At 43.2% G+C, this 14,139-nt stretch overlaps 1 protein-coding gene across 1 annotated transcript in view; it reads right to left on the bottom strand.

Annotated features, from left to right (window-relative positions):
- Cdk19 (cyclin dependent kinase 19) overlaps nucleotides 1-13,044 on the bottom strand; it is a 138,181-nt gene extending 125,137 nt beyond the window's left edge. Inside the window, exon 1 of the mRNA XM_021173711.3 lies at nucleotides 11,793-13,044. Coding sequence (XP_021029370.1) covers nucleotides 11,793-11,920 — 128 coding nt within the window. The 5' untranslated portion in view covers nucleotides 11,921-13,044. The remainder of the gene's footprint in view (nucleotides 1-11,792) is intronic.
- Nucleotides 13,045-14,139: the final 1,095 nt, after the last annotated feature.

Raw genomic sequence — 14,139 nt, 5'->3', positions numbered from 1 at the left:
CAGGTACTTAGGCTTGGAACCAAGCACCTTTTCAGCCTAGACATCCACTGGGACCCCAAAGCCACAGGCTTGATCCTGAGGCATATACGAAAATAAAGCGGGGCTAGCACTAGTGCTTACTTCTGAGAAGTAAAGAGAAATTGGAAAAAGGCAGTACGACAGAAAGATTCTACTTTTCATCTTATGTACGACTACACCATTGAAGGTTTGGTTTTTACTGTGTACAGCTATTATTTACCAATTTTAATAGAATAAAAACAAAAGTATTCCTACTGAAAGATTAACAAACACTGGTTCTGCACGTTACATAAGATCCTATTATGAAAGCCGGGCGTGGTGGCGCACGCCTTTAATCCCAGCACTCAGGAGGCAGAGGCAGGCGGATTTCTGAGTTCAACAGCCTGGTCTACAGAGTGAGTTCCAGGACAGCCAGGGCTACACAGAGAAACCCTGTCTCGAAAAACCAACCCCCCCCCCAAAAAAAAGATCCTATTATGTGCTGCTACATAATGAATTTCAGACAATGATAAATCACACATATTGGTGGTCCCACAACACAAGGGAGCTGACATGTCCTACTTCCTAGGGACACCACAGCAGCACAGTGCAGTGCAGCATAGCACTCAAGGTCAACTCTATCTGAGATGGTTGTAAATATTTAACATTTAGACCAGCAATTCTCAACCTATGGGGTCATGACCCATTGGCTGGAAGTTGAACAAACCTTTTACAGGAGTCACATATCAGATGTCCTGCACACCAGATATTTATATTACGATTCATAGCAGTAGCAAAATGACAAGTATGAAGTAGCAACAAAAATAATTGGGATAGGAGGAATCCCACAACATGAGGAACTGTACTAAAGGGTCTCAACATTAGGAAGGTTAAGAACCACTGGTCTGGATGAAAAGGTGAATTCTTGATTGCTAAAAAACTGTATTTTAACGTTTGCCTTCCCAGTGGATTACTTGTGGGGGTGGAGGAGGAGGAGGAGGAGGAGGAAAGTGAGAAGGATAGCTGCTGAGAAACAGGCAGACGACCCTGTCTCTCTGTGCCCAGACCACCCTTGAACTGGGGCCCTCCTCCAACTCCTGCAAGCTGAGAATCAGGCAGTTATCAAGACAGTAGCATACTTATTTTCAATAAGCTCAAGGGTCAGGGACAGTGAGATAGCTCAGAAGGTTCAAGGTGCTCTCCTCCAAGCATGGCGATCTGAGTTCAACCCCAGTAGCCACATGGTGGGAGGCAAGAACAGACCCCCACATTGCCCTCTGACCCTACACGTGCTCACAGTTACACACATACACAAGCATACACACATAATTTTGTTTAATTCTTTATGGTGGCGGGGTGGAGGGGTGGGTGCTAGAAAGACAGCTCAGCAGCTAAAGGAGACTTGCTATTGCTCTCCCTAAAAACCTGAGTTCAGTTCCTAGCACCCAAGTCGAGTAGCTCAGAGTTACCTGTAATTTCACCTCTACAATGCCCCAGGCCTTCCTCTAGTCTCCTACATACACAGAATAGATACACATAAAAATTAGATAAATCTTTATAAAAAGAGTAAGTTAAATATGCTCACCAGTACTAAGTCAAAAGCAGGACACAGCAGCAATGCTTTTCTCAAAAGTAAAATTTCATTTTGTACCATGAAATCTTTCTTTCTTACAGGGCTGGGCACTAAACTCAGAACCTCAAGCACATGTGCCAAGAGCTCACAGACTTGGACAGCATTCCTGACCTTCTGCAGTGTGGTTACTATTAACTGTGTCTTTAAAAGTGACTTAAAACACTGGGAAAACTCATTCTAAGGATCAGGCTGGTCTTGAACCCAGATCTACCTGCCTCCTGAGGGCTGGGGTTAAAGGCGTGCACCACCACCTCCTGACTAGTTTGTTTTTTACTTGGCTTGCATACTTGCTTGTGTAGGTCTATAATGCTTAGGGAACTTAGATTCTTTCCTCTTTCCTTCCTCAACTCCCTCCGCACCTCTCTTTGTAGCAGAGGATGACCTTGAATTCCAATGTTTTTATAAATGACTTTCTTTTGAAAAGCTTTATGCACCTGTGGTCTGTCAAAGGTATCTCTTTTTTTAAAGATTTATTTCTTTATTATATGTAAGTACACTGTAGCTGTCTTCAGACACACCAGAAGAGGGTTTCAGATCTTATTACAGATGGTTGTGAGCCACCATGTGGTTGCTGGGATTTGAACTCAGGACCTTCAGAAGAACAGTCAGTGCTCTTAACCGCTGAGCCATCTCTCCAGCCCTGTCAAAGGTATCTTGAGGCTGGCTGTATAGTGTCTTACCTAAATAACAAGGTGACAAAGGCCCCTTTGCAATGAGGGCTGTGGTAAATCCACAATGCACAGGGATACAGTAAACAGACAAAAAGCTGTTGCTGAGGCTCAGTAATTTACCATCAACTACTGTTTCCTTTTCTATTTTTACGTAGAAAATACAGTTTAAAGTCTCATCAAGAAAGCTGTGCTTTTCCTTGTAGTAAGACTTACTGCATTTTTTGATCCCTACCACAAGAAACTAAAGACATTTTATGAGGATACCAATTATCTAATGACTCCAAAGGCTTTTATTTCTGTGATCCATCCCTCACTCCCGCAGAACTCAAACCTCAGTTTAAAACACTGACTGCTACACACTTGCATCCTGAATGACGTCCTGCTCTCTCGAGATGCTCTTACCCTGCACAGCCTGTGCTCCAACAGCTATTACAGGAAGTGCTGGACAGTCAGCTATTTATACATGGACAAAATCTTTAAAATAGCATCGTTGGCTAACTCTGCCTGGTTCCAGACCAAAAATGCTATTTTTAAGAAATGGCTGAGTTAGTTACTTAAATTTAAAACACATTCTAAAAATAATACTTCTTGTCACTTTGTTTTAGAACCAAAAGGAAGTCCTAACATTGTCCAGCTACATAACATGATAACAAGTTCATTCTTTACAAACACTAACTTGTGGTAATTCTTGGTTTGGGGAGGGTTTTGTTTATTTGTTTTTGAGACAAGGTCTCACTATGCAGCTTTGGCTGGCCTGGAACTTGCTATGTATACCAGGGTAGATTCACAGAGATCAGCCCACCTCTATGCTCCACTGCAGGAATTAAAGGTTTTTACCACAGTGAGCAAAACTCAGTTTTTAGTATCCAAATATTCAAAAAAGATCTAAATACTGTAACTATAATGATAGCACCAAGAAATCTTCAAACTGTAATATATTAACTTAAAATAGTCTATACCGACTTCTAACCCAGACTATCCTGGGCATTTTTTAAGAAACAAGCTTACCATTTAATATCATATATTAACATCTTATCCAGTTTATCAAGTCCCAAAAAGTGAGAGAAAGTAGAAACACTTCCTTCATCAACACTGACAAGCACTGTATTTTAAAACTCATTCTAGTTAAAACTCTGTATTACTAAAACAACAGTATCTGAAAGCAATCTGCATGTCCTGTGGCAAACAAATAATTCATTACTTCTCTGCATCAATATCTCAAGTGCCACTTCTTAATCTCCACTGTTTAGATATATGTCCTGTATATCATAGTATTAGCAAACAATTTCAAGTCACTACTTCCAAAGATAAAGAGTTTCTAGAAATTTAACTTACATATTAATATTGCACTTACTGGGATATTCACTAGTGTTAGTACTAGCAAAAAACTAGAACAATTCTAAAGTTCCATCAAGAAGGCTAGTTAAATCATGTGTCAATAAAACAGAAAATAAAACTAAGACATGTCTGTGCAAAAGATATGCAATGATCGGTCTTCAAGTTGTTAAAGTTTAAAAAGAAAAATATGCAAACCACAGCATTTATTATATCAAACGGCATGCTTGATATATACACAAAAGAAAACGCATCCAGAAGCTGCCTCCAGAGAGGAAAGAGTATGACAGGAAGATCAGCACACTCACTGCCTCCCTTCCCAGGCCCTTGCAATTACTAACTAAACACGTTCTTCATTTTACAGGATACTTTAAGATTTATTTTTATTTTTTTGTGTATGAGTGTTTTGCCTACATATATGTATGTATGTATTCTTGTATGATGTATGATGCCCATGAGGCCCGAAAGAGTTCATGGGATACCATGGGACTGGATGGAGTTACAGATAATAATGAGCCAGCAAGTGGGTGTTGGGAATGAAACCTGTGCCCTCTGAAAGAGTCACAAAGTGCTCTTAACTGAGAAACCACTGACCAGCCCACAAACTACGGTTTTTTAACATTAGCTATCTTCAAGTCATTTCAAAGAGTGGAGTGGTTTCTTTTGCATTGTTCTGTGAACACTGGTATTCCTTACCAATCTCTTCAGACTCAGTTGTAAATAAGCACATCTGAGATGGCCACACAAGCCTAAAATGTTTACTAGCGGCTGCTGTTCAGTCTCAGGACCACTGTTCCTATCAAGGCATTGAGAGATTATTTCCCTTAGGTCTCAAAAACAATGTTTTAGAAAGCTTATATTGCAAAAATAAGCAAATAAATATAAACCAACATTCACTTCAATTACTAAATGCTAAAAATATCTTTTTAACTATAAATCTGTAATATCAAGAAAGAATTCCTAAAATATATGAGTCTGATATCTTTTAAGCATGGCTATGAAATAGCTATTAAAAGCACAGAAGAAAGAATTCACACACTAGCAAAAACCGGTTTGGTCTAAGAAGGAAAAATGCTTACTATTCCAAAAGAACTCTGCTCTTTATCAATGTCTATTAAAAGAAACCATAAGGTATGGTAGTATGCACCTGTGTGCCCAGCACTCTGAAGTCTGTAGCAAGAAGGATGGGGAGTTTGAGACCAGCCTGGACTACAGATTAAGCCTTTGCCTCAAAATGAAAGGATGAAAGGGAAGCAATTAAACGTATACCTTCTTAGGAAAAAAAGTAATACACACCTAGATTGGGGGGGGGGGGGAGGGGCAAGACTGACTAGTGCTAGAACTGGAAATACAGTGAAGCAGCTCCTGTGCCTGCCTAACCTGCACAAAGCCTTGGGTCTGACCTGTAATTAACCAGGTGCTGGGGCTTCTGCCTATAATGCTAGCACGGAAGGGCAAAGTGGAGAGATCATTAGTTCAAGTTTAGGTTAGCCTAAAATCAAGTTAGTCCTATAGAAATATATCAAATCACCTATCCCATATAACATTGCCATTTCAAAATTTCATGCCAGGTGTGGAGGCACCTACCTTTAATCCCAGCACACAGAAGATAGAGACAGAGATTTCTGTCTCTAAAACTGCACATAAGTTTGTGTGTGTGTGTGTGTGTGTGTGTGTGTGTGTGTGTGTGTGCACGTGTATAATTTCAATTTGGGTTTTGGGCTTTTTTTTTTTTCCTTTTTAGGTTTTTCGAGACAGGGTTTCTCTGTGTAGCCCTGACTGTCCTGGAACTCACTCTGTAGACCAGGCTGGCCTTGAACTCAGAAATCCGCCTGCATCTGCCTCTCCTCTCTGCCTCTCTCTGCCTCTCTCTGCCTCTCTGCCACTGCCTCCCAAGTTCTTGTATTAAAGTCGTGCACCACCACTATCCGGCTCAATTTGTCTTAAGGTCATGAAAGCATGTTTACCACTTTATAGAATTTTAAAAATTCAACAATTTGGGTTTGTTTCCAACAGGGTCTCGTGTGGCCCACACTACACTACAAAATCTACATAGTTTTTGATTGTGTATATATACCCAACTGTATACTAGACACTGAAGCTAACAACGGAAAGACTGCAACATCTTTGCTAGTGAAACTATATCTGTAAGGAGGAACAGAGGCACAGATAAGTACATTGAATGACTGAGGGGAGACTTCTGGCAGAAAGCAAATAAAGCTGGGTACTGAAATATGAACAAGAGGTGGCCAGATGTGTAAGGATAAAGAAATGAGTAAGAGGACTGTCAGTGACGACCCCATCCTAGGTAAAACGTAAATGTCAGACAGGAAAGACCTAAGTCCTAGGAAATGTAGTTCAACACTATAAGTCAATTCAATGAAGTAGAAAAAGAATTAGTCAGGATCTGAGTGCACATGTCTTCTGATGTCAAATTAAGGTACTGTAGGGTAGATCTGACCCAGTTATACATAAGAAGAAATGTATAATTTTTCTAAACAAAATATACCTGACTTTATTTTCAGGAAATATGACAATGGCAGCAACTTGGATCTTAGTCTACAGTGAGAAAGGACCAAAGGTGGACACCAGTTCTGCAGCTGTGTGAGTCACAGGAAGGACCACAGTGGTGACACGGGGGACCAGGGTAAGTCAGGAAGATAAGCAGCTATGCAGACATTCTTCTGTTGTTCTGCTGCTCTGGGCATTGACTCCAGAGCCTTGGGCAAGCTACCAACTTTACCCCAAATACCTCCTCCTCTGCACGCCTTCTGTAAATGTTCTTTTCCTGTAGTTCTTTCCCATATTTCTGATAAGGGTGGTTTGGGGGTGTTTCTTTATTTTTGTTTTTGTTGGTTGGTTGGTGTTTTGTTTTATTTGTATGAAACAAGTATTTAGATAAAATTACCCAAGGTAAAGGCAAAACGGCCTTTTTTTGTTTTTTTTTTTTTTTTTGGTTTTTTTGGTTTTTTTTTTTTTTTTTTTTTTTTTTTTTTTTTTTTTTTTTTTTGGTTTTTCGAGACAGGGTTTCTCTGTGTAGCCCTGGCTGTCCTGGAACTCACTTTGTAGACCAGGCTGGCCTCGAACTCAGAAATCCGCCTGCCTCTGCCTCCCAAGTGCTGGGATTAAAGGCATGTGCCACCACGCCCGGCTTAAAACGGCCTGTTTTTCTTTTTGTTTTTTTGTTTTGTTTTTGTTTTTTAAGACAGGGTTTCTCTGTAGAGCCCTGGCTGTCCTGGAACTCACTCTGTAGACCAGGCTGGCCTCAAACTCAGAAATCCGCCTGCCTCTGCCTCCCAAGTGCTAGGATTAAAGGCATGTGCCACCGCGCCAGGCCAAAATGGCCCTTTTTGCTTTCTTCTCATTAGGAAGGAAAATGCATAACAAAATCCAAGACTCCAGTCTGGGCTTTAGGCTTCCTAAGTGCTGTGTGACAGTGAGTTAACAACCTCTTGGAACCCTGAGTTTCCCTGAGCTCCCCCTGTCTAAAAAAAAGACAGTTGAGCTAGATGATCTAAAGCTCTAGACAGTTAGAATACTACTTATTATCACAGAGCTAACTACCTAAACCTCTAGGAGCCACCAATCAAAATGCAAACACACACACAAAGCAAACAGGAAAATCTACAAACCAATTGGGGAAACTCCATTAAAAACAGACAGATGCAAAAAAAAAACAAAAAACAAAAAACAAAAAACAAAAAACAAAAAACAAAAAACAAAAACCACCCAGACAGATGCTGCTGCCCTGATTTGTCCGTGTCTATCTACATGTAGTTACACGTGAAGGACTTCATGAAGCATTAAAACATGCCTACATGCCCCAGTCCTCAGCTGAAACCTAAGACAAAACTGAAACCCTTAGGAACTCTGGCAGCCACTCCACTTTCAATTACCAAGTACCTTTTAAAAACAGTCATACAAAGCAACTTTTTGTTTTCAGTCAGTCTTGGAAATCCAACTCACATTAGTCAAGTTTTCATATATGCCATAGAATCAGGTTTTTATGACCCTTTTAATGAAAAGAATTTAACAATATTCCTTTATCAGTCATAATTAAGTGCTCCTAACTAGAAAGATACTGTTTTCAGACTTGTCACTATAAAGTTTTATGCCCAACTTTTTTTGAAACAGGGTCTCAGGTGCCCCAGGCTGGATGGAACTCATATATAGCTAACTACAGCCTTGAACATCTGATCCTCCTGGCTCCATTTCCCAAGCATTGGTATTGTGCCAAGTCCGGTTTATACTGTATAGAACCTAGAGCCTTCTGTGTGCTCTGCAAGCATTCCACCAACTGAGCTATATCCCCAGCACAGTGTGAAACTTTTTACTACTAAGAAAAAAAATCTTATGAATTCTTACTCATACTAAAAAATGCTAAGATATCCTAGAGCTGGAAGCATAGCTCAGTGGCAGCGTGCATGGTGGGTATTATTCCCAAGGCTCTATACTGGACCTCAGCACCAATAAGTAAATTTGGGCCAACAAAATGGTTCAGCAGGTGAAGGCACCTGTCTGATAGATAACCCAGCACAGCAGCTTCAATTCAACCCTCAGAACCTCTATGAAGGTAGACAAGATCCTTGCCACAAGGTTGTCTCCTGACCTCCATGTGCATGCCACAGCTCACATGTAATATGTCTAATAAGTAAATTGTAGGTAATTAATTTTCAGCCTGAATTTTTTTTTTTTTTTTTTGGCATTTACTTCCTTTGAATGCCTAGGGGAGAGAACACCCACATGTCACAGGTGTGGAAGTCAGAGGACACCTTTGTGGAAATGGGTATCTTCCTTCATGAGCATCCCCAGGTTGCGACTCAAGCCTCATGCTTGCCAGCACATTCTAGGCAGTAGGTGTGCCATCTTGAGGGTGCAAGCCTGACTGCTTTTTACAGGGGTCAATATTTTCATTTTCCTTCCAAATGAAAAATTAATGAGAAACATTTTTATTAAAGGAAAACACTGTTGAACAGCAAAGAAACTGTATATAATCATAAGATACAACATGTCAAGTAAGCTGGAAACAACATTTCCAATGTTTCAACACAATGACATGCTAAGTGTCTGAGGAGACATTCTTACTCTGATGTATACAATGTACAAGGGATCAAAACATCACTAGTACCACTGTGTATGAAAATCTTTATGCAACAATTAAATATATAAAGGTGAAAAACTCAGACACGTCTTACATTTCTAGCCTGCTATAAATACACACTGCATGGTATAGCCTATTTTAAATCTCATTTGAAAATCTCATTTTGAAGTAACTAACAACCTGCAATGTTATTCTAAAGTTCTAACAATTTTTGTTTATATGTTAGAGTACATTTATGTGTGTGTACACATGTGTATGCATGTATATGCCATAGTGTTATATACACTAGAATTATTTTTCTCTAGCAGGCCCTCATCTTTCTTGCTCCCTAAAATAGCATCGCACCACTCATTTTCCTGAGCTTACCAAAATAAAATGTAAAGAGGGGAAGTGTAATTTAGAATGACCAGAGGATAAAATCCTTAACTATCCGAATCAGAATCACATTTGAGAACTACCACTAAAACCTTGTTCTAGCCGGGCGTGGTGGCGCACGCCTTTAATCCCAGCACTTGGGAGGCAGAGGCAGGCGGATTTCTGAGTTCGAGGCCAGCCTGGTCTACAAAGTGAGTTAGTGCCAGGACAGCCAGGGCTACACAGAGAAACCCTGTCTCGAAAAACCAAAAAAAAAAAAAAAAAAAAAACCTTGTTCTTTCAAACTGCTGATTAGTAATGAACATAAAACTAATCCCACTACCAAATCACAGGAGACTTGAATGTTAGTGTAAAGCCAGGAATCTGAACCAGACTCTTAACCCAAGAAAATCAATAAATAAAACCTATCATGGTTTGTCTTACATGTGATATAGTGGCCTGAACATGTGATATAATGGTCTGAAAATATATTTTCATATTCTAAGTGGTTTTTTGTTGGTTGATTTGTTTTGTTTTGTTGGCTTTTTTGAAACAGGGCTTCTCTGTGTAGCCGTGGCTGGCCTGGAACTCCATCTGTAGACCAGGCTAGCCTCCAACTCAGAGATCCACCTATGCCTGCCTCTAGCTCTAAGTGTTTTGGTTTTTTGTTTTGTTTTGTTTTAATTCTACTTTGAAAATACAAAAACTGACCTTATTTTATGTATTCTACTTTACCAATTTCACTCATAGAATAAGTGTATTTTAATCAACATCCTTATTATATAGTGAGAACGAAGAAGCGGAAACTGTTACTGTTGTAATGGGATTAGATGGGTCTAGTCTATGTGACTCAGAAGCAGAATTGTTAAATTTCTCAAAGATTCAGGGCAAATGAAAATATTTTAAGATATTTTTAATGAAAACTTTGTGTATTCTAGATGACGTGTATCACAACGTTAGCACAGTCCCTGGGGATACGGGAAAATCCAACCCAACAATGGAACCACAGTGTCCAAATGACAGCACTGGATTTGCTTTCCCCAAACAGCCCTGTGAAGGGTCCCACTGGAATATCAATTTAATCAGGAGAGTGCATATGCCAAAAACAAAGTGCAAGTCAGTTACAGTACCCTCCAGCCCCTGGTGTGCACTCGAGGATGTGGTAATTAAAAGAAACAGCTCAGACAACTGAGTAGCTTGGCCTAGACAGGTCTACCTGCAATAGCGATTAACCATCATCCTTGAGACCTGGACACGACCTGTAACTTTCCAGGTACTGCGTATGAGACACTTGGTACGACTGTGCTCTGGCTTTCTTCTTAGAAAAGTAGCTCGAGCACTGCTTACTTTGATGCGGGAGCACCTCACCAACATTATCAAATCACAGCACTGGGAAGGAGGAGCCCCAAGGAGCACTTTAAATCTGAGGTACGGTGATAATCGGCTTATCAAAAATGCCCCATCACAATCCTAAAGTCTCCCTTTTGTATAGTCTGACAATCGTTTGCGTCTAAGTTACAGAACCTAAGAGAAAGGAATTCCTTCCAGAAAGGAGAGAGGGTGACAACTGGCTTTAAACTCACCATTCCCAGGCCTGAAGTTTGGTTCCACCCGGCCAGCTCTTAGACCACCGGCCCGAAGGGGACATTCTCGATGCTTTATCAACTTGTCTTTTACTGATATAACAATCCATAAAGACTTCCCAAGAGATTCCTATAGATCCCCTCAACTAAGAAAACGGTAGTCCAGGCTCAAGCCTGTCACTCCGTTTTCTGTTCTTGGTGGTCTAGGTTCTCAATAAACACTACCAAAGCTCACAGCCATTTGAAAGAGGCTGAGAACTGGAGGATACTAATACTCAAGATTTCTTCCTGAAGAAAAGAGAAATGGACCAGGTTTGGTGGCATACGCCTTTAATGACAGTACCTGAGAAGCAGAGGCAGGCGAATCTCTCCGTTCCAGGCCAAGCAGGGCGCACAAGATACCCTATCTTAAAGGGGGTTGGGGGGAATAAGATAGCCAAGATATATCTTATACCTAAGATAGCCAAGAGGCAGGAAAGGTAAGCAACCAGAGAACACTTAAATCTTGTAATATACAATTTATCTCTCTCCAGGGTCCACCTTCAGAGTGCTGAATTCAGAATATTAAAATGTGGGAATCGGGAGCAGGATCGGGAAGTCCCCAGGTAAACATCAGAGATGTAGGATGGGTTGGCAAGGAAGTCAGACCCGAGGGGCCAGCCAGAACCCCAAGCGCTGGGCCACCAGACAGGAGGCGCCCCCGTGAGCTTTCAAACCGCCGCCCCGGGAAGGCGCTGCGCCGATTGGAAGTTCCACCACGACCGTCACCAGCACAGGGCCAAACCGGTAACTCTTCAGCCAAGCCCTCCGGAGGGTCCCCCGGGACCAGACCCCTAAACTCCACCTCCAGGCGCGGTCTCCACCCGGTCCCGCCGCCCGCTGTTAATCACGCAGCCGCGACTCCAGGCAGGACCGACGCCCCCGACGGGGCTGCGCCGTACGACTTCGAGGGGCGCGACCGGCCAGCGGGGGGCGGCAGCACCAGTGCCTCCGAGTTAGCCCCGGGACGTCGCTCTGAGACCCACGCCGCCTCGTCCCGGGAGCTCCGACCCACCCAGCCCTCCGGGGCTCCGCAGCGGAGGGGACGGGACGAGCCCACTCCCCGCTCGCGCTCTTACCCATCTTTCCGCCTCGCCTTGTAGACATGCCCGTAGGTGCCGCGTCCCACTTTGCACCCTTCGTACTCAAACAGATCCTCCACCCGCTCCCGCTCCGCCGCCAGCTTCGCCTTGAAATCATAATCCATTGTCTGCTTCCCCCATAGAGAAACCGGGACGCGGGGGCCGCCGCCACTCAGTCCCTCCTCCGCCGCCGCCGCTCCACTTCTCCAACAGCCGTCGCTCGGGCGCGCGCGCGCCGCCCGCCGCTCCGCGGTCCGCCTTCAGCAAGGGACTCCTCGGCGGCCGCGGCAGCCACCTCCTCCGCCTCCTCCTCCTCCGCGGCGGCGGCGGCGGCTCCCGCAGGCATCCACAGTCCCGCCTCCTCCCTTCATTTCCTTGTTTTGGAACCTGGTGGGCCGCGCCGCGGCTTTCTCGAACTCATTAAGGAACCAAGCAGCCCGCCCCAAGGTCTCAAGCCATTCTGGGAAATGTAGTTCAAGTGGGCTCGTGAGTTGTGCTACCTCCTCGGGAGCGGGGAATACAGTTCCCAGAGTTCCTGGGGCCTTTTGGGCCACGCCTCCACAAGGCATGTACGCCTGCGCACTGCCGCCGCCCCACCCCCTCAGGTAGCGCGCGACTGCTGTTCCTGTAAACTGTAGCGCAAAGTTGCAGCGGGATTTTTTGCGAGCCTGTGGGAGCTGGCGGGAAGGACACCTTTGCTGAGCTAGGAAGTAGATACCCGGCCCTGACTGTCATTAGGCTAGAAAAGCGGGAAGCACCTCACGAGAGCCTTGCTCTGGAGCTTATTCCGGCGCATCCGGAGCTTAGGACTGGGGTTCAGACAGTTGTACTACACATTGTTTGTTTTCTTGGGCAATTGATCCTCTGGTTGCCCCGCCCCTTGCCTCGGCTTATTGGCAGAGACTGAAGAGTGACGTCCGCTTTAGTGCCTGGGTATCTCCGGCTTTGGCTTTTTTCCCGCTCTTGATTGGTAATTGGATGTGCTCGGTTCTTCCTGATAGGTTAATCTTCTTTCTTTACGATGCAAAAACGGTATTTCAAAACCTGAAGATTCAGCGGTTTCCCAGCTCTTGCTAGGGGGAACCGTGTAACTTCTACGGCCCACAGCCAATCATCTTTTTCTTGGCGCTCTAGTCGGTTTTATCCTAGCATATGCGGGTGCGGTAGCCTAGCTTTAGCCATCTGTCTGAGAACAATTAAAGCGCTTGGAAGATTGCAAAAATGCAGCGTTTTAAAAACAATCGTTTTTGCTGGGTAGTAAAGCGTGTTTTACAGTAATGGCGAGGCTCACCTAGGGGTTTAAGGTATTTATCTTGCTCGTGACGTTGATTCGTTATGGTGTCTGAGGCTCAGAACCCATCACCTCAAAGTAGGACTGTGAGACCCTAGCAAGTGCCTTACTAAAAATGTGACCCTCTGCATATTGATTGCTTTTAAACGAAAAGAAATTGAGATCCATTCGACACGCGCATTTCAGCTCTCTTCCACTACCTAAAATACAAGGCAGCATTTTTAATAACAAGATTAAATTTATAAGGGAAATTTGATAAGGTATCTGTGTCAAAAAGGCAGCTAAGCTATCCATAGACAACATTATTGCTGGGGAGACCATCTAAACAAAGAATCGACTTGTTATTTCCTCTTTATTTCCTTCCCTCTCCTTCATTTGTCTCCAATACCTACTAAAACTTCCAATTCTTGTTCCTCCTTGTATGTCATGAGCTTCAATCATCAGGCCTTTCGATTTCATTGTGTAGGACTCCCGTGCGTACATCTATAATATGAACTGTAAGGCACAAGGCACAGTGATAAAATCGGCAGGATAACTGTTAGGCTAGGTGGGTAGCCTTCATGAAGAAAGCACCGTGAACTTAAATGTAAAGAATGAATAGGGCCTTGAAGAAGTAAAAGAACATAGATCATAAAGCTGCAGGCAGGACAGCCGGCACCCCGGTCACAAAATGATACATTAGGAGAAAGCAACCAGTTTGAGCCCTGCAAGATTAAGCTAGAAAGAAGAAATGGATAAGACAAGCAAATAAGGAGGTATCAAACTGTGAGTCATGCTCATAGGTTTTATGTTTCATTGTTTTGTAAGTAGTAAGTCCTTCACCTTCACGGGCTGGAGAGATGGCTCAGTGGTTAAGAGCACTAGCTGAAAGTCCTGAGTTCAAATCCCAGCAACCACATGGTGGCTCACAACCATCCGTAATGAGATCTGACGCCCTCTTCTGGTGAGTCTGAAGACAGCTACATGTACTTAGATAAAACAATAAGTAAATCTTTAGGCCAGACTAAGCAGGGCTGGAGCAAGCAGGGTCAGCCGGAGGGAGCAGAGGTCCTG

The sequence above is a fragment of the Mus caroli genome, unplaced genomic scaffold (genome assembly GCF_978045245.1).
Source record: "Mus caroli unplaced genomic scaffold, Mus_caroli_1 scaffold_9, whole genome shotgun sequence".
Lineage (NCBI taxonomy): Eukaryota > Metazoa > Chordata > Mammalia > Rodentia > Muridae > Mus > Mus caroli.
This window is presented reverse-complemented; position numbering and strand designations above follow the sequence as displayed.